The sequence below is a fragment of the Carcharhinus amblyrhynchos genome, chromosome 3, assembly GCF_965287045.1.
Source record: "Carcharhinus amblyrhynchos chromosome 3, sCarAmb.v2.hapA, whole genome shotgun sequence".
Taxonomy (NCBI): Eukaryota; Metazoa; Chordata; class Chondrichthyes; order Carcharhiniformes; family Carcharhinidae; genus Carcharhinus; species Carcharhinus amblyrhynchos.
In genome coordinates this window covers 103,778,970-103,798,886 of record NC_137326.1, presented here as the reverse complement: position 1 = coordinate 103,798,886, position 19,917 = coordinate 103,778,970, and the positions used below count along the sequence as shown (strand labels likewise).

The 19,917-nt window shown below is 40.7% G+C and overlaps 1 protein-coding gene across 1 annotated transcript in view; it reads right to left on the bottom strand.

Annotated features, from left to right (window-relative positions):
* The window catches only part of usp13 (ubiquitin specific peptidase 13), a 92,921-nt gene that overhangs the window by 16,531 nt on the left and 56,473 nt on the right, over positions 1-19,917 (bottom strand). Inside the window, exons 14-17 of the mRNA XM_080185631.1 lie at positions 15,754-15,842; positions 14,848-14,970; positions 6,463-6,489; positions 5,774-5,917 (exon numbers count right to left, since the gene is read on the bottom strand). Of these exons, the coding sequence (XP_080041757.1) occupies positions 5,774-5,917; positions 6,463-6,489; positions 14,848-14,970; positions 15,754-15,842 (383 nt within the window). The remainder of the gene's footprint in view (positions 1-5,773; positions 5,918-6,462; positions 6,490-14,847; positions 14,971-15,753; positions 15,843-19,917) is intronic.

Here is a 19,917-nt window from a genome sequence, read left to right as displayed (position 1 = left end):
TGGCAAGAGCCCTAACCCGAAGTCTACTGAATCTTACAAAGCTATTTCACATTTTTTGTCAGGAGAGTGATGGAGTGCAAGCTGCAGTAGTAACCCAACGGCATGGGGATAAATAGATTTAGTAGCCAGGGGAACACATTGATTAGTAAGGGCTTTAGCATGTGTCTCCTGGGCCATGAGCGTCCAAGCCACTCACTTTGATGGGAAAAATAATTCTCTACAGCCCACACACAATCGCTCAGCTTTTAGAAGCCAGTAGGTTAAAAAGAGTTTCTGATGGAAACATGTTTAAAGTGGGAAGCATGTCTTTTGCCAGACAAACATGTAGAGATCAGCAGTGATGTAAGAGAAAATGCTGCAGGAGGGTTTATAGTGCAAGGGACAGAGCATGGACGTATAGCGGAAGTGACAGAAGGAGCGAGCAAAGGGGATTAGTAAAAGAACCACTCACTGGGGAGGGAATGATTAATCTGTTAGTAAATGGAACCAGGAAGTATATCAATGGCCAACCCCGCATGGCATGGGCAGTGGCGAATGACGAAGGAACAGCAATTGTAGAAGAACAAATCCCATGGAGCAATTCAGCACAAGTAGCAGAGTTGTTAGCTTTGACCAATGCTTTAGAATAGGGTAAAGGAAAACAAATAAATGTGTTCACAGACAGCCGATCTGCTTGTGGCGTAGTCCATGACTACACGACAGCTTAGGGAAGAAGGGGATTTGTAACATTTAGCGAGGGACATACCCAGCATGAACATCTAATCAGGTATTTATTTCAGGCAACTCACAGTTCCTCAGAAGCTGCAGTTATAAAAATACAGGCCCATCAGATGATTTCTACCCAGGCCCAAGAAGAAAACAGTAGGGCAGATAAGGCAGCTAAAAACCTGTTCCAACAGAATTTGGGAGGAATCCAAATATCAAGTGTGTCAGCAGCACAAGCCAGGGAAGTCACAGTCATTGATGTGAAACAGATACAGGAACAGGCGTCAGAGGAAGAGAAACAGGAATGGGAATAACATGGAGGACAGAGAGGTCGAGACGGCATATGGAGAAGGGAAAGTAGATACATCAGACCTTATTGGAGGCATATTATGGAATAGCACACATGGGCCGAAAACTACATGTACAATCTTGTCAAAAATGCTTGTGGTGCACCCTAGTGGAATGATGTTGTCCCTGCAAGATGGATAATGAACCACAGCCTAAAGAATCATGAGCAGAGTTACAAATGATTTTACAGGGCCCTTACCCTGAGTGCAAGGAAAGACTTATTGTCTGGTAATTATTGATCAGTTTACCCGGTGGGTAGAAGCATTCCCACACAAAGATGCTGCAGCCAAAACATGGCTTTGATATTAGCAAATGATTTAATACCCAGGTGGGTATTCCTCTTCAGTTAGACTCAGACCAGGAAACCCATTTTACAGATGCCTGTAGAATATTGTGAATAATGCAAAGATTTCACATACCACACCACCCCCAGAATTCAGGAATGGTAGAGCGGATGAACAGGATGTTAAAGAACTGTCTAGCCAAGGATTGAAACAATTGAGTGCAGTCTTTGCCAGCAATACTGTTACGACAAAGAGCTACTCCTTCTCAAGGAGCAGGGTTAACCCCGTTTGAACTGATGACGGGAAGAGCAATGGACCTCCCGGAGGATGCAATATTGAGAACTTGAAATTAGCCCAAGTGCAGTGTTTCAGCACATGAATTAATTGATTGTTTACATTCGCTTAAAATACAGGTGGTTACTCTTCAGTGCAGCACAGAGATTGAATGGAGCTAGCAGAGGAGAATACTTACACCAGGGGATAAGATAAAGGTGAAACTCATGACAGAAAAGAGTTTGGGGGTCAAATGTGGAGACCCTCAATGTAATCATTGCAGGGCAAACATGTGCCCTCACTGAGAAACGCAGGCCACGGTGGCAACACTGGACTTAGCTAAAACTGTATCTCAATCAGTAATCCTGAAGGGGTAACTATCAGTAGGTCACCCAAGTGGATTTATTTATAATCCTACTGACTGGGAGGTAATAATGGCTCTTGTAGTGGATTGAGAACTTCGCTGGAGTAATTTGAATTTGTAGATTAGCAATTAGGTGAAGTCGGATAATAGTGCAAAATAATCAGGGTAGTATTAGAGGGAAAGAGATAGGAATGACTGAATTAATAAGGAACTAACTTAATGCTGCGAGTCATCAGACTTGTGTTTTATAGAGTTGTGAGAGCTCTTGAAAAAAAGATAAGCCAAGCCTAAGTCCACAATCCAGTGGCAGGACAACAGGACTACATCAACACTGATGACAAGAAGACCACATCAAGAGTACCGTGATGTAATTAATGCGAGATATAATTGAATTTTGCTTGTTTAACATTGACCAGCAGGCAAAACGTGTAAAGGGAGAATCATGGCAATTTTTATAATGAATGTGTTTCCATTTTATCCGTTTCTAGTACTGATTGTGCAGATATTGGCTCAAACAGGACCAGCATCTAAGATCATTTAGCATCTTCCTCAAGAAACACAGGCTAATATTTGGCACACATGAGGACATTACATAAGTTAGGAGATAAGAGAGTAGTTTCACAACAGAGAGACCTGTGCAGGAAGGCTAATTGTACATAGAGGTACACACTTGTTTATAATTTAATAGGTTCAGTTCCTAGTCTAGATTTAAAGCAGCACCTACACTGAGAGAAATCTATTGCACAGAGAAGTTGGGAAGTTCTTGGAAAAACTTAGGGGTAAGCAAAAGTGATTATACAGTAAGCCCGAGGAGTATGCTATGCCTGAACCCACCCAGTAATGACCAATTATGTAATACATTGCATTGCTTCAGTGAACCATAATATCCAACTTAAAAATGGTACACTGGATTCGTGGAGACAGAGTCTACGCTTGGCTTCCTGTTAGATGGAAGGGATCTTGTTACCCTAAAGAAACTTCCGTACATGTATAAACTCCCTCATCTGCCAAGATGCCAGTGAGCTATGACAGAAGGAGAACTGTTTTCAGCATTATATTTACCCAATATGGAGCAGTTAGAACAATGTGAGAGAAAATTGTGCGCTCCATTGGGAAACAAGTTGCCAACACTGAAGCTGCTCTCATGAAGATCAGTGGTGAGATGGTTGCCACGGATACAGAGGGATTATGATGGCATTGGATTGCGTCTTGGCAGCAAGGGGAGGAACATGTGCAGTAATTGGATCAGCGTGTTGCACTACATACCAGACAGTAAGGTAAACATAACTAATCTGGTTGTACACATCAAGGAGGAGGTGGAGAAACTCAAAAACCCTGAACCATTTACCTTGGGTGGTCGGCTCTCAGGCTGGATAGGCTCTCCAGGAACATTGACCTTGGAAGGGATTACATTATTTTCATTGTGGTCCTAGTGTTAGTAGTAATTATATACCTGATCAAATATGCAAATGCACAACTTTCTAAATCCACAGGAGGAACAGCATCAATGACAGCAGGTAGGGTAAAGAGGAAAGGAATCTGAAAGTCAAAATACTTAGTAAGGACTCAGATTAGTTACTTAGGCACATCAATTTAGCAGCTTTAGTTGGTCCCTGGCCAACAGCCAAAAGGAGGATACTGATGTAGCAGGGCTAATTAGACTAATAGACACATAACCATAGATTTAATAACTTTCAAACGAATGATCTTGGATTATGGGAACATAAACCAGCCAGGGCTGTTGCCATAGAAGACAGCTCTGCATAATTAACAAATATTTCACATTTAAAACATGTATTTTGAATTTACAAGATGGATGTGTTTTGTTTTTGGTTACATTTTGTGAAACTTCAGTCAGTGACCAAATACAGGGACAGGGAAGGAACAATGGATTCACTGAAAGCAGTAATGCTATCAGCAGTGGTGGGGAACAAGATGGCTACCAATGCTAGCCTTGTGAATCCGGTCATACAATTCCGAGAGATAAACAGGTGGGAAGCACACATGAAGAATTTCTCAGGGTCGGATGAGAGTCACATGGGTTCAGTTCAGTGGAAATTATTCTCCCATTTCACTGTCCAGCATCCCATATTGCTGCAACAGAAGGGAGGTAACGTCCATAATTTAATAACAAACTAAATCTCATTAGGTCATGATGTGTATTGTTATTGGCTGGATGATTATTGACTGGTTTGTATTAATGTTTACTGGACAATGCCCACCAGAAAGGTAGGCAATATGATTTTGGGAATCTATAATTTCCTTCACAGGGGCATTGTTCTTCAGACTGATATCGGCTGCCCGCATTCTATACTTTGACTTTGCTACTTTAGGAAAGAGCATCCGATTATCCACAGGCAGAAACACTGGAAAATTTTAGCAGGTCTGGCAGCATCTGTAAGGAGAGGAAAGAGCTGACGTTTCGAGTCCAGATGACCCTTTGTCCAGCTATGTCTTGCTGTATTCTCTGACAATCTTCTTCAATATCTGCAACTCCATCAGACTAGCTACATTTTCCTCCAAATCATTCATATATACTACGAACAACAGAAGTTCCAGAACTGATGGCTGTGGAACACCGTTAGTCACAGCCTTCCTTTCAGAAAAGCACCCCTCTATCTTCTATGGCCAAGCCAGTTCTGTATCCATCTTGCCAGCTCTCCTCTGATCCTGTGTGACTTCACCTTTCGTACCAGTCTACCAAGAGGTACCTTGTCAAAGGTTTTGCTGAAGTCCATGTACACAACATCCACTGTCTTTCCCTCATCTATCATTTTTGTTACTTCCTCAAAAAACTCAATCAAGTTCGTGAGGCACGACCTACCCTTTACAAAACCATGCTGTCTGTCACTAATAAATCCATTTGTTTCCAAATGTGAGTAAATCCTATCCCTAAGAATCTTTTCCAATAATTTCCCTACCATTGACATAAGGCTCACTGGCCTATAATTTCCTGGATTATCCCTGCTGTCCTTCTTAAACAAAGAAGCAACATTGGCTACAGGTGAAGTTCCAGAAGACTGGAGGATAGCCAATGAGAGTACAAAGATTTCTATCAAGGCCCTGGCAATTTCCGCCCTGCCTGCCTTAGTATTCTGTGTTAGATGCCATCAGATCTGGGGATTTATCTACTTTAATGCTTTTTAAGACGCCCAATACCTCCTTCTTTTATAAAGAAACAATTTATCGATTAAAGAACCTACCCGCACTTGAGATCCACAATTTTAATAGTCCACCTTCCAAGCCAATACGTTAGATTTGCAACAGATACAAACCACTGAGCCACCCTCTGGCATTTTGATTCTCACGTTATACCCTAATGCTGTTTTAATAATAGTCCTTTCAGAAAATATACAACTATAATTTAAAATTTGGAGCAAGATTCCAAAGAGTACAAACTTCTGGAGGAGTGATCAACTACATGACTTAACTGTGGCAGCTGCTTTTCCCTACTACCAGCAAGGCAGATATTTATATGACCATTGCCTCATTCGGAGAAGATGTTAAGATATTTCACACCAGCCCATTTTAGTTTTATTTTTGGTAACTATGAATACTCCTGAATAAGCTGGTCCATCAGTATTACTAAGCATCTCACTGAAACACAAACTGTATTTACCATTACACAGTTCATCAGAAAACCCAAAAGCATTTGCTGTCATGTATTGGCTACCTGACTTCAAAGCTTAAAAGAAAATGCCGAGAAAATCTCAGCAGGTCTCAGCATCTATAAAGGAGAGAAAAGAGCTGCTGTTTCGAGTCCAGATGACCCTTTGTCAAAGCTGGCTTCTAAGCTTACCAGGTTCTTCCATGTGTGCTATGATCCAGTTAAAGGCTAACTCAGCCCCCAGGTTTCCTGTGTAGTACACGGCTTTCCGACACGCCTCTAGTGGAAAACCCATCTCAGCCAGCTGCATCACTGCTGATTCATCAATGTCCGGAGCTGTACAAAAGGGAATAAAAACAGACAATGGCTATAAATGGTAAACCCAGTGTTTTCAGAGATGCCATCAATATAGCAATCTGCAGGAAAGCCCAATGTCTGCGCATGCAAGTAAGAAATGCTCCAAATAGTGCCAGTGTTTGATGTTCAATGATTGAAAGATATATGCTGATCATTTGTAAAGTATTACAAACTAGGCAATGTCCACAATTAAGATCAAATAATATACAAATTATACCTGGACTAGAATTATATTCACAGGAAGAATGGTTAGCTTAAACACATTCCTCATTATTACTGTAAGGAAAGAATGAATCAAGCTGGCAGCAGAGCTTTGCAAACGAACTTGAAGTAATAGAATGCTTTAAGATTTGATGCATAATACATACCACATATTTATAAAAAGTTATTTTTAAATAGAAATACGAGGGCAATTTGTGTGAAAATTGAAATGTAGGGGGTTAAAGCAGAGAGCACTTCTCTAGTTGGCTAAAATAAAATCACAAGTACATTTTCTAAAACAGGAGAATAAAATTGATACGTACATTCCATGAAATGGTTCAGCAGACTGCCTGAAAGATAAAAACAAATAATTATTGTACTTCCATTTCCCAGTAGTTTTAATCTCCTCCCATTCAATTCTCTCAAATACACTGATCGATTTTTTAGCCCAGTGGAACATGGTACTCTACAACACCTCACACAATTGGCATTGGGATTCGACCTAACCCTGTCCTAACATAGCATTACCGTGGGCAGAACTTGTCCCTTAACATCAGGAGCAACAATCACTGCCAAATCTCCCTCACACCAATTTAATAGTACCCCCTTGTCCCAACTGTTGCCCAACTGAGATTTGATAACGTTGCAAACTCTACAGATTGAATCTTGGATTTTCTTGGTTCATATAAATCAACACTGTACTACATTGCAGTCACTCATCAAGTCAACATCAGGCTCCTGAAAACAACATGAAAGAAATATGCAACCACGTATAAACTCAGCAGAGCTAAATTACCCAAAGAGCAACTTGCATTCATAAATACCTTAAGTAGAGAAAATGTGCAAAAGATGTTATGGAAAAAAAAGCAGACATTGTATTGTAGAATAATCTGGAGACAGAGAGAGAGCCACAAATATGGCTAAAGGCTTAAATTTGACTTTTAAATGAGGAAGTGAAGCAGCAAAGTGAAGGGGTTTAAGGATAGTTCCAGGGATTAAGGCCAACATGGCAGAAGGCCTTACCTCCAATGATGGCAGAGAGGATGCACGTGAGGCCAGAGTACAACTGATGGCCAGGACATTAGGCTAGAGACAGATTCATTTTTACATGAGAATAAGGGTTTTAAATATTAGAAAGAGTACATTTGGGGATTGGTAAGGGCTGAGGTATAAGTAAGTGGGGTCTATTGCTAGCCAGGACACAGGTAAGAAATATTAGATAATTTGGAGTGTAAGTAAATTGAAGGCATTGTAAAAGTCACGTTTTGAGGGAACAATAAATGACTTGCATCCGCATTGTGTCTTTGACACAGAAAACATGCCTCACAGAGACATGTTCATGAGACACTGTCTACTCCCCAACCCAATAGTTATTTGTTTCCCAGTGTGTTTTTTTAGACTTTTGTCCCAAAAGAAAAAGCAATGCTCTACCTATGCCTTTTTTCGATGTCACTGTCATTGCTACTGTTTACTCTGGTAACTTGGGCATGTTCTGAGACCACTGATTTGGCTCCATCTCCTCCACTGTCTCCCATCACCCAATGCACACGACCAGCACCAAAACTCCTAGCAAAACTAGAGTCAATGGAAATCAAGGAGAAAACATTCCACTGATTGGAGTCATACCTAACACAAAGGTAGATGGATGTGGTTGGTGGAAGCCAATCATTTCAGTCACAGGACATCACTGAAGGAGTTCCTCACAACCATCTTCGCTGCTCCACCAATGACCTTCCCTCCCTCAAAGTCAGAAACGCGGATGTTCATTGATGATTGCACAGTGTTCAGCACCATTCAGAATTCCTCAGATACTTAAACAGCCCATGTCCATACTTGACAATTGTTTGGCGTAAATGTTACTTGCTACTTTTCAGCCCATGTCTTATTGTTGTCCAGTTCTGGGCATGGGCTGAAAAGTAGCAAGTAACATTTACGCCAAACAATTGCCAGACATCTCCCACAAGAGAAAATTCAACCATTTCCCAGTCCAACCATCTCCCCTTGACATTACCGTCACTGAATCCCCCACTATCAACACCTTAAGGATTTCCATTGACGAGAAACTGAACTGGATGGGCCATATTAATACTGTGGATACAAAACAGGTCAGAAGCTGGGAACTCTGATTCCCAAAGCCTGGCCACAAGTCAGTGTTATGGAATACTCTCCACTTGCCTGGATGAGTGCAACTCCAACAACATTCAAGAAGCTCGACATCATTCAGGACAATGCAGCTCACTTGATTAGCACCCATTCCAGTTCATTCAACAATCACTCCTTACACCACCAATGCACAGTGGCAGCAGTTTGTGCCATCTACCAGGATGCACTGCAGCAACTCACCAAAGTCCCTTCAACAGCACCTTCTAAACCTGCAGTCTCTACCAGGTAGAAGTACAAGGGTGGCAGAATACAATCACCTGCACCTGCAAGTTCCCCTCCAAACCACACATCATCCTGATTTGGAACCATATTGCCATTCTTTCACTGTCATTGGGTCAAATCCTGGAACTCTCTCCCTCCTTGACAGCATGTGGAAGCACCTATAGCCATAGTGCAAGAAGGCAGCTCACCACCACTTTCTCGAGGGCAGTTAGGGATGGGCAATAAGTGCTGGTCTAGCCAGAATCACATGAAAACATTTTAAAAATGACATTCCTCAGCTGCCTCCAGAGCAAAGTCATCAGAGGTCTGAAACTAAACTGCTTCTTGGTCTTTGTCACATGAGAACATTGAAAAAGTGGAGAGAAAATATCCATAACAAAGCAAGGGTAGATTAAAAATGAATCAATTGCCAGAACTTGTTGTCACTTGTTAGCCCAATAACCATGGGTTTTGATATAACAGAATATAACTGAAAAAAACTATTGGTATTTTCACAAAGGTGCAGGGAGCTGCAGAAGGTAGAGTAATAATTAAAATCATAGTCCTACTGATTCCTCCCAAACTGAATCCTTAAATTTATAATTTACTAGTAGTTACTGTGGCAAGCTACACAAATGAGGAATTCTCCTTATTAATTAAAAATAGATTATTTATAGAACTATTTGCTCAAAATCAATAACCAGGTTTGTTCTGTATGGTTTTAAATCACCGAGTGAAAAAATGCAGCATTTTCACCCACTCAGAAGTTTAAGTTTATTTCTTAGGATCACAACTCGGCTTACATTAATGCTGCAATGAAGTTACTGTGAAAATCTATTAGTTGCCACACTCTGGCACCAGTTCGGGTACACTGACAGAGAATTTAGCACAGCCTATGCACCCGCCCAGCACATCTTTCGGACTGTGGGAGGAAACTGGAGCACCTGGATGACATCCATGCAGACACGGGGAGAATGCGCAGACTCCGCACAGACAGTGACCCAAAGTGGGAATTGAACCTGGGTCCCAGGCGCTGAGGCAGCAGTGCTAAGTACTGTGTCACAGTGCCACCCCAGAAAAGGAACTTTACTGAGATTAGGACATCAAAAAATTATATAAAACCCTGAGTGGTTCTCTCTACAATATCTTCATTGCATGCCTATTTGTGACACAAAAGAGATTTATAGATCAGAAGAGAAACCAGAGTGCAATTTTGACTAAATTAGAATATTTCACAGAAGAGACCAAGAAAAAGTAAAAGAAGCAATGTTGATTGACAAAGAAAGCATCAACTAAGCCAGAATTATTCACTGCCAATGGTTTGGCTCCTGTCTCAGCATGTATGCTGATGGAACCCAACTCCACTTCACAACCAACTAACCTGACCCCTCCACTGTCTTTGCTTTCTCATGTTGCCTGTTTGACATCCGGTACTAATTTTCACCAGCAAGTATTGAAAAGGCTGAAGTCATTGTCTTCAGCTACAAATTCCAATCCCTAGCCACTGATTCCATCCCTCTTCCTGGCAACTGGCTGAGGTTCATCCAAACTGTTTGCAAACATGGTGTCAAATCTAACGCCAAAATGAATCTCCAACTCCATATCAAAACCATCACTAAGACCACTTATTTCCAATTTCATAATATCGCCTAGTTCTGTCTCTGCTTCAGCTCATTTGTCACTAACAGACATCATCCGAGTTTATTGACTATTCTAACACTCCTTTGGCCATTGTTTCACACTCTACCTTTACTCATCTCAAGGCCATTCAAAACTCCTGCTGCCTGTGTCTCAGTCACCTCCACCCCGATGCTCACTGACCTACATTGTTTCTAGGTTAAACAATACCTCATTTTTAAAACTCTCATCCTTGTTGTGAAATCCTACTGCAGTCTTGGCCCTTCTATCTCTGTACTTTCCAGCAGTCCAACAACCCTCAAGGTTGCTCTACTATCACTGGTTAATTGCTCTACCATCGGCGGCCATGTCTTCAATTGTCTAGGTTTTATGCTTGAAAAGTTCCTCCCCAACTCTCTCCTTGTCTCTACTCTCTTCCCTGCTGTAAGACACTTCTTAAAACTACCTCTCAACTAAGCTGACCCTAGTATCTTCTAATGTTGTTTTAAGTGTGCTTGGTAAATATAACTTGTTATTTATAGAACTGTTGCTATGATGTCCAACTGCCTAACCACATATCAAGTCACAGATGAGCCAAAATATTTTGTAGCTCAATGTTGAACGTATCGAAGTTACTGTGTTTAGGCTTCCCCAGAAGTTTAATACATCAGCACATGGTATCATACCAATTACTGAACACTTGCTCAAATTTAACTGAACAGTTTGGAACCTCGGTGTTCAGGTCAATCTTAGCTGAGCTGCAAACATCATGCTCAATCCCTACCAAAACTATTCACTTTATTTTCAAAATATTACTCCTCCCCAACTCAACTGCCACCAAAAATCTCATTAGTGCCTTTGTCAACACTTGACTCAAACTTATCTACCATTCTCCTTGACAACCTTTCTTAAGTCCAATTCAACTAAAACTACACCTTATCCCACACAAAATCCTATTCACCTAAAAACCCTGACCTCGATAACCTCCATTGGCTTCTCACCCTTCACAGTGACGACTTCAAATTCATTTATACATTCCTCTATAGTGTTAACCCATGTTCCCTATACAACCTTCCATATCTGGTCTTCAAAACAGACCTATTCCTCTCTGCTCTACCATCAAGGCACAACCTTCAATTGTATTGGATCTTTGAATCATTCTGCCTTGCTATACCTCTCCACATCTTTCCTAAACATTGCTTCTAAAACCTTGCCTTCTGGATCCTCTCCTACATTTGCTCGGACCTCATTCCCAACTGTGAAACAACTCGGAATATTTATTGTGTGAAAGGCACTTAATTTATGGGGTTTGTCTCTGGGTAATGAGTATCACGGGGTTAGATGAGTTTGCACTCAGATGGTTTTATGAAAGCAATGTTTGAAGTCTGCATAGCCCTCACAAAGAATCTAATGGACAAATTACATTCCGCGCAAATGGAGCTTCTTGGATTTTTTAGAACTATCTTAGAAGTGTCACGTTAGAAGCTGCCTCTATTTACAAAACTAGCCAGAGCCCCAGAATTAGTTAAACACCGCTGTGGGTTCCTGCTAATTACACTTGTTTGCTGGAAACTCCTTTGAGGAGGCTGCAAAAATAAAGCTGTGTTCTTTCAGGAGTGGCACGGTGGCACAGTGGTTAGCACTGCTGCCTTACAGCGACAAGGACCTGGGTTCAATTCCCGGCTTGGGTCACTGTCTGTGTGGAGTCTGCATGTTTTCCCTGGATGCTCCGATTTCCGACCACAGTTTGAAAGACATGCTGGTTATGTGCATTGACCCGAACAGGCGCCGGACTGTGGCAACTTTGTTGTAGTGTTAATATAAGCCATATTTGTGACTAATAAATAAACTTTTTATTTCTGGCTCAAAGGCACTATGAGGCCATTTAAAATCTTTTGAATGTGAGTTTCTTAATTTACTTAGAAAATGACAGCTGTTCCTGAATATAACTAGCAATCAACTCTGTATATATTTTTGTAAAGTAATATTCAACAATTTAAAATTGTGTTAGCCAAAGGTAGTGGAATGGTATTTTAAAATGCTGAATTATGTACACAAGTAAAGAGCAGGATTAGGCCACACAGTACATGAGCTGCTCCACTGTTCAATAAAATCATGACTGATCCTCCACTTCCAACTCCACTTTCCCACCCTATCTTCATATCCTTTGATTCACTTGATTCCCTTACTGTCCAGAAATCTATCAATCTTTATACTGAATATATTCAGCAACTGAGCACAAACAGTCCTTTAAAGCAAATTATTTTTCAGAATTACGTTTCAAAGTGTGGGTTCATGGGAGAGTTTACATTCGCAATATGAAAATAAAAGTGAACGGAACTTTGAGAAAGAAAATACTCCTCAAAACAGGCATGATTTTGGCTGTAACATACGTCCAGATTCTTGTCAGGAACCAAAGCAGGAACTCCATACCCACTGTTACACAAGCTCAGTTCTCCAGAAATTGGTGTATTTTTCATGCAGGCAGCCAGGACTTTGGTAGGTTAGAAGGTGAGGAAAGCTATGCACAAGATACAGGCAGCATGCAACTGCAATGTTTCCATTAGAAGATATTTTAAATACAAAGTGACTAGCAGTAGTGTTCCTCAAATAATTAGTGGTCACTGAAAACAAGTTTCATTGTATTTCAAAAAATTTACATCACCTCTTGATAACAGGTATATTTCTTTGCTCTAAGCGTTGCAACTGCAAAAATCTTGGTAAAAGTGTCTGTAGAATGAGTTTTAATAATGATATCAAGGGACTGATTTTATGGGGTTTTTTTGACTGGCTGGGATTATTGTGTTTTATATGTGAGGGGTGTGTTTTCTCACCTTCCAAGTGATCGTCCCAATTTAAATCACTCCCACAGTAAGTTTAAAAGTGAATTTAAAAATTAGGAAGATTATTTTTTATTGTCATACACGCACCCTGGAGATTTGGAAAAAAAAGGTCTTATTCACTTGACTCATCCATGTCACTCAGGTAAAGATTAGATAAAGATGAAGGAATAAAATAATACAACTATAATTTATGATCACCTCAGTCTCTTTCACCACAGGCCTGTAGTTTCTTAGATGAGTTGGTGCTTTGTTTGAAGTGAAGGTCTAGTAAAGCAGTGGACTTTCAGTAAGCCTCTTATTAACTTTGCTAGAGGTTATTCCTCAGGTGAACTTGAAGTTGAAATAGGTTAGAGGGAAAGGTCCCTCTCCCACTTTCAAGATAGATTTCTTTATTATCTTACTTTCCATGCAGCCGGTTTGATGGCTGTCCCCAGAACTTGTTGTTTTAAAAGTAGACAAAAAACATGGCTGTCTCAGTATGTGACCTGTTACGAGTCCAAAGTCCTTTTCCGAAGAAGTGGGTGGCAAGCTTGGTTATACACTGTGTGGTGATTTACATTCTTTGAGAGTTTGAGACAGCTCATGCATGTATCTGAATGACCCATTCAATTTGAAATTATCCCTTTGAATTAGTTTCAGGAAAAGGCATGGGGTGAGATTCTCTGGCCTCCCAGCTGCACGTTTACCACCAGCGTGAGGTGGCGCATTGTTTGTGAGTGGTGGGATTCTCTGGCCCCGTCGCTGTCAATGGGAATCCCCACTGACATCACCTCATGTCGGCGGGAAACCCACAAGCAGGGATGCACTGCCACAGAACCAGAGAATCCCACTGGCGTGAACAGCCGGAGAATTCCAGCCATTGAGTCAACATCAGTCTGGAAAGTTCCTTCTGTCTTTCTTGAGACGGGGAACTATTTCAATCCACAAGAGGAGGCAGGTGATCCTCGAGTAGTCATTTTTTTTGTAGGTTTTTTGGGATTTTAGAACTATGAAGTATTGACGGAAATAGCACAATATTTGGGAACATGTCATGAGTTAAAGCAAATTTAGAATCATAGGATCACTAAGTGCAGATGGAGGCCATTAGGCCCATCGAGCCTGCACCAATAACAATCCCACCCAGGTCCTATACCCGTAACCCAATATATTTACCCTGCTAATGCCACAACACTAAGAAACAGTTTAGCATAGCCAATCAACCTAACCTGCACATCTTTGAACTGTGGGAGAAAATCAGTGCATCCAGAGGAAACACACGCAGATATGGGGAGAATGTGAAAACTCCACCCGGACAGTGACCCAAGGCCAGAAGTGAACCCGGGTCCCTTTGAGGCAGCAGTGCTAACCACTGAGCCAGTATGCCGCCCTTCTTTCATATCACTATCAGCTTTCTGAGCCCAAAATGATCAAGATTATTATACTTTTTATTCATTCCTTTAGTATAGTTCCATATCCAGTTTTGGATCTTCTGTTACCATTTATGTATTCATTAGTAGACTCTTTTTAAAAACTGAACTTGTGTCCGTGGGGAGTTTCATGATACATTTAGTGTTCATTCATTTTCTAACATGCAGCTTCAAACATAGTTTTATCTCATAAAACCCAAAGCTGTAAAAACTGCCCTTGGAATAGGATTTATTACAGATATTAATGCGATGGAATTGAATTCAAACATTGACACAGCCTTTTCTGTATTATAAGGGTAAAGAGAAACCTTACATCAGGTCGTAATAGTCAGTACTGCACTTTATCCTAGATGTTGTTATTAATCTTTGTTGCAAAAATGCATATAAATCTCTTTCTCAAAAGTATAAGCAAATTATAAAAAAAGGAGACAATATTTGCAATTAGAAGGATTAAATAAGCTATCAGAGAATGAATCACCTTTGGGTTGATCAGGCATCACAATGGGTGGGGAAATATCAGGAAGTTCCTCCTCTCCAGACTGTAAACCCGTTGCCCTCAGATGGGAGATATCGAGGAGATCTGGCATATCTATGGAGACATCTGAAGCACAATGCAGAGAGCTGCTGTAAAGGTATGGTATGTATTACAGGATACATGATTTGGAAGAAGCAGTCATTCTTTTCAAGTTCAAGAGAACTGAACAGCAACAACTAACAATAGCTGGTGGTTAAAACTAGAATATTTTGCTTTTTGACTTTATTAATCAATTCCTGGTAGCAACACATGAAAGGCAGCACAGTCATGACGGGTTATCACTGTTGCTAAATGATATTCTAAATAGATGTAAAAATGACTATTTTCCGGATTCTTTACATCATTTGATATGCATTTTACATATGGGTGCTAGAGTCACCTAATACATCTGTATAAATGTGATCACAGGTGAAGGCAGCAGAGATTAAATTCTACAATTTTAACTAACTGTGTTTTAAGTTAGTGTCAATCATGGCCACCATGAGACTACCAGATTGCCATAAAGAAACACCTAAGATAACGTCCTTTAGGGAAGGAAAATTGTGGTCCTTACTTCACCTGACCTACATGTGACTCCAGACCCACAGCATCATGGTTGACTCTTAAATGTCCTCTGAAATGGCCTAGCAAACCACTCAACTCCATGGTAGGGAGATAGTGAAAGCAATTGCAATGGTTTTATTTTCTTATGACATAAGTCACCTAACTTAGTACAAACCAAAACTAAAACTGAGACCTTCCAGTACTACAACATACAGTGTGTTCATCCCTTTAGCCACCAGGGCAGCTCACTGTGATATTATTCTGAGCACAAAATGAGTACCTTGATAAAAATATAACTGAGCTTACCTAGTTTCTTTGGTACCCAGTCTATACCAAAGGTAAATTTCTTTACTTGAATAACCAAATATTCAGGAAATGAAGCAAAGTGGACTGTTCTGTAAATTAAAGGAAAATAAAGATTTAAATTTCCTAGCTTATTCCCGCTGGCCGATATTTTGACTGACGCAGGAAACATGGTGGTCAGGATCTTTAAGTGACAGAGAGTTCAGTAATTTAAATGCCTAACTCAATTTTGAATATCCTGGAGTCAGCAAAGTAGGGTGTTCCTGAACCCTATGTGAAACATGCCAGGTTATAGTCAGTTTGTGAACCTTGGGGAAAGCCTGTTGGGAACCTTTCAACAGGTACGTTTAAAAGATGTGACCAACTTCACATGTTCGAATTACTGCTGCATGATAAATATGTCTTGAATGCAGTAAGTGATTCTAGGGCTATGTACTTAAAATGTAAGCAGCAATTAAATTAACCAGCATTGTTTTGGTATTCAGATGCATTTGACTACTTTCTCCACTGACTAAATAACTTTTATGCATTCAACAGTATCAAGAATGAGATATTGTCATCTGGACCCTATGCTTTAATTTTACATTAAAGTTCGGACATCTGTTGAGGGTTTGAAAAATCTGAACAACTGGCTAGTCACCTGTTTAGTCAACTTCAAAGTCTCCATTGTTTTCAGCTCTGTAGGGTTTATTCAAATAGCTGTGCAATGCAAGTTTATTGTGAAAACTTGGGCTGAGTTTCACAGAATCACAGAAACTTTATGGTGCAGAAGAAGATGGAGTCTGCATTGGCTTGCTGAAAGGGCATGCTACTAATCCCAGCCCCCTGCCGTATCCCCGTAACCTTGCACATTCTTTCTTCTCAGATAGCAATCCAATTCGCTTTTGAATTCCCCAATCCACCCTTTCATGAAGTTTGTTCCAGACTCCAACCACCCTCTGGGTGAAAACAAAATTCCTCACATCACTTCTACTCCTTCTGCCCATTACTTTAAATCTATGCCCTTTAGTTCTTGATGTAGTCTTGAGAAGGAACAATTTCTCACTATTTACTGTGCATATATCTCAGGATCTTGAATATTTATATCAAATTTCCTCTCATCCTCCTTTTCTGCAAAGAAAACAGAATCAACCTGTTCAATCCATCCTCAAATCTATACTTGTTTATCCCTGAAATTATGCTTCTGAATCTCATCTTCACTCTCTTCAACGTCTCATGTTTTCTCAAGTATGGTTTCCAGGACTGGATGCAGCATTTCACATGAAGTCTAACTAGTACCTTTTACAAGATCAACATGACCGCCTTACTCATGTTCTTAATGCACCTAAAATAACACCTAGGATACTGTACACTTTATTGAATACTCTCTCAACATGCCCTGCCACCTTCAATGACTTATACACGTATACATCAAAGTCCATTTGTTCTTGCACCTCTTTAAGAGTTTATCCCTTTATTTTATACTGTCTCACCATATCCTTCCTGATAAAATGAATCATCACACACTTGACCATCATCTGCCACTTGTCTGCCCAATGTGTCTAAACCCTTTTGAAGTTCAAGACTTTCTTCATCACAGTTGACAATGTTTCCAATCGTCCTAACATTTGCAAATTTTGAAATCATGCCTTGCACACTACCATCTAGGCCATTAATATAAATCAGGAAGAGCAAAGGTCCCAACTATAACCCCTAGGGAACTCCACAACAAACCTTTCTCCAATCTGAAAACAACCATTTATCACTGCACTCTGTCTCCTGTCACTTAGCCAATTCCTTATCCAAATGCCTACTTTCCATTTTATTCAGGAGTTAGAATTTTGCTCACAAGTTTGTTCTACAACGCTGTATCATATACACTACATCAACAATATTACCCTTATGAACCTTCCCTGTTACAATCTCAAAAAACAACAGCTAATGAACATGATTTTCCCTGAATGAATCCCCTGACTTTCCTTAATTTTCCTGCATCTTTCTAAATGACTATTGATTTTGCCCTGATCTATAGTTTCCAGAAGCTTCCTTACTAAAGTCGGACTGTTTGGTCTATAGTTGTCAGTATTATCCTTAGACCCTCTTTTTGAACAAGGGTATAACATCCACAATTCTCCAGTCCTCTGGCATCAGCCCTGTGTCTAAGGAAGACTGGAAGATTACCACCAGTGCCTTCGAAATTTCCACTCTCACTTCCCTCTGTATCTGTGAATGCATCTCATCCAGTCCTGATGCCTTATTAATTTTAAGTAAAGATAGCCTTTCTAACACCACCTTCTCAATTGTAAATTCCTCCAGTGCACCAGAGTGTACTCTCTCACCTTGTCCTGGACAGCATCCTCTTCCTTTGTAAATGTAGATGCAGGTGACTTGTTTAATATGGCTGCTACTTTCGCCTCCACATACTAGTCTCCTTTTTTATCCCTAATCAGCCTTACCTGTTCCTATACCATCCATTTATTACTTACATGCTTTTAGAAAACCTTGGGATTCCCTTTTATGTTAGCTGCTAGTCTCTTTTCATGCTCTCTCCTTGCTTTTCTGATTAGCTTTTTCACTTCCCCTCTGGTCCTCTATATTCAGCCTGATTTCCTTTGCATTTTCTGCCTGACATCTGTCAGGTTCATACTTCTTCCCTTTCATCTTCACCTCTATCTTCTCACCATCCAGTGTGTTCCAAATTTGTTTGTGCTATTTTTCCCCTTCAAGGGACTATATCTTGACATTGCCTACTATACTATCCCTTTGAAGGTGGCCCATTTTCAGCCACTGTCTCTTCCACCAACATTTGATTCCAACTCACTCCACTTGGATGCATTCTCATTCCATCAAAGCCAGATTTCCCGTAATTAATTATCCCCGGTCTGGATTGCATCTTGTATTTTTCCACGGCCAACCTAATACAATTGTCACCATCCACTAAATGTTCTCTCACTGATACTAGATCTTCTTGGGCCAACTCATTCCCCGGAATCAGGTCAAACAGTGCCTAGTCCCTCGTTGGATCAGAAACATACTGCTGCAGAAGATTAACTTGCTCCACTACTGCACCTCTCTGTAATTTCTTTGCCATTTTGTTTCTCTACATCCCTTTTATGACTTGATGGTCTATATACTACACCAATCAATTACTTTAATACCATTTTTAATACCACTCCGCATCCCTTCCCCTACCTTTTCTTCCTTTCTTGTCTCTCCTAAACACCCAGGAAAATTTAACTCCCAGTCCTACCCTTCTTTGAACCAGATCTCTGTCATAAAATCATTGTCCCATTTGTTAACCTGTCCGTGTAGATCACCAATCTTATAAACCACAGTCCATGCATTCACATACATGAATGTTAATCTTGATTTAGGTTCTTTTACTTTCCCCCTTACTCTGACCCCATCTAATGGCTGGCTATAATCCCCTCTAGTTCTATCAAGCTCGTCAAGTATTCTATTCACCTCTACATAACTTCCTTGATACATCTTCCTTATCAGTTAATACTTCTCTACTTCCGACTGCCAAATTTTCTCTTCTCTGAATCCCCTCAGATTCCCATGTATTGGTTGTGGGCCAGACATCAATGGAGGAGCAGGGAATGTTGGGGGAAGGGAGCGTGTGGAAGAGGCATAATTTGAGGGAGGTTGGGGGAGGGGAAGAGAGAAGTGCCTGCTCTGATCGGGTGTGGGGCAGGAACCTCAGACTTCTGTGGTGGGTGCGGGGGAAGTTTATTCATGTTCTGATTGAAGAGCCCTTTAAATATGGCACTCCAATCTCGGCGCAAGTGGGCTTTGCCTCCATCCCGCATAACAGAATAAAACACGCCCCCTTTTTTGACAGAGTGTGTTAAAATGTGGAAAGAAATTTGACTTGAGAAACATGCTGGCTTTCTCACCCGAATCACCACTCTGCCATTTTTTTTGGCAACATTCCCCCCTTAGTTCTAGTTTTCTGGAAGAACCATTTCCTCTGGACAAACAAGGCTCAGGCTCATTTTTCATTTGCTGGTAATTACACAGTTAAGAGGAATAGTACCTGGGATCTTTAGCAATACTGTGTTACAATCAAACCAGCCTGGCAGAAGTGTTTGTTAAAGTAATTGGATATTGTATAGGGGCTGAAGGTTTCCAGCCCCACACGGTAGGGCCGGTGGTGAGCCATTCACAATGGCGGGACCAGAAGAT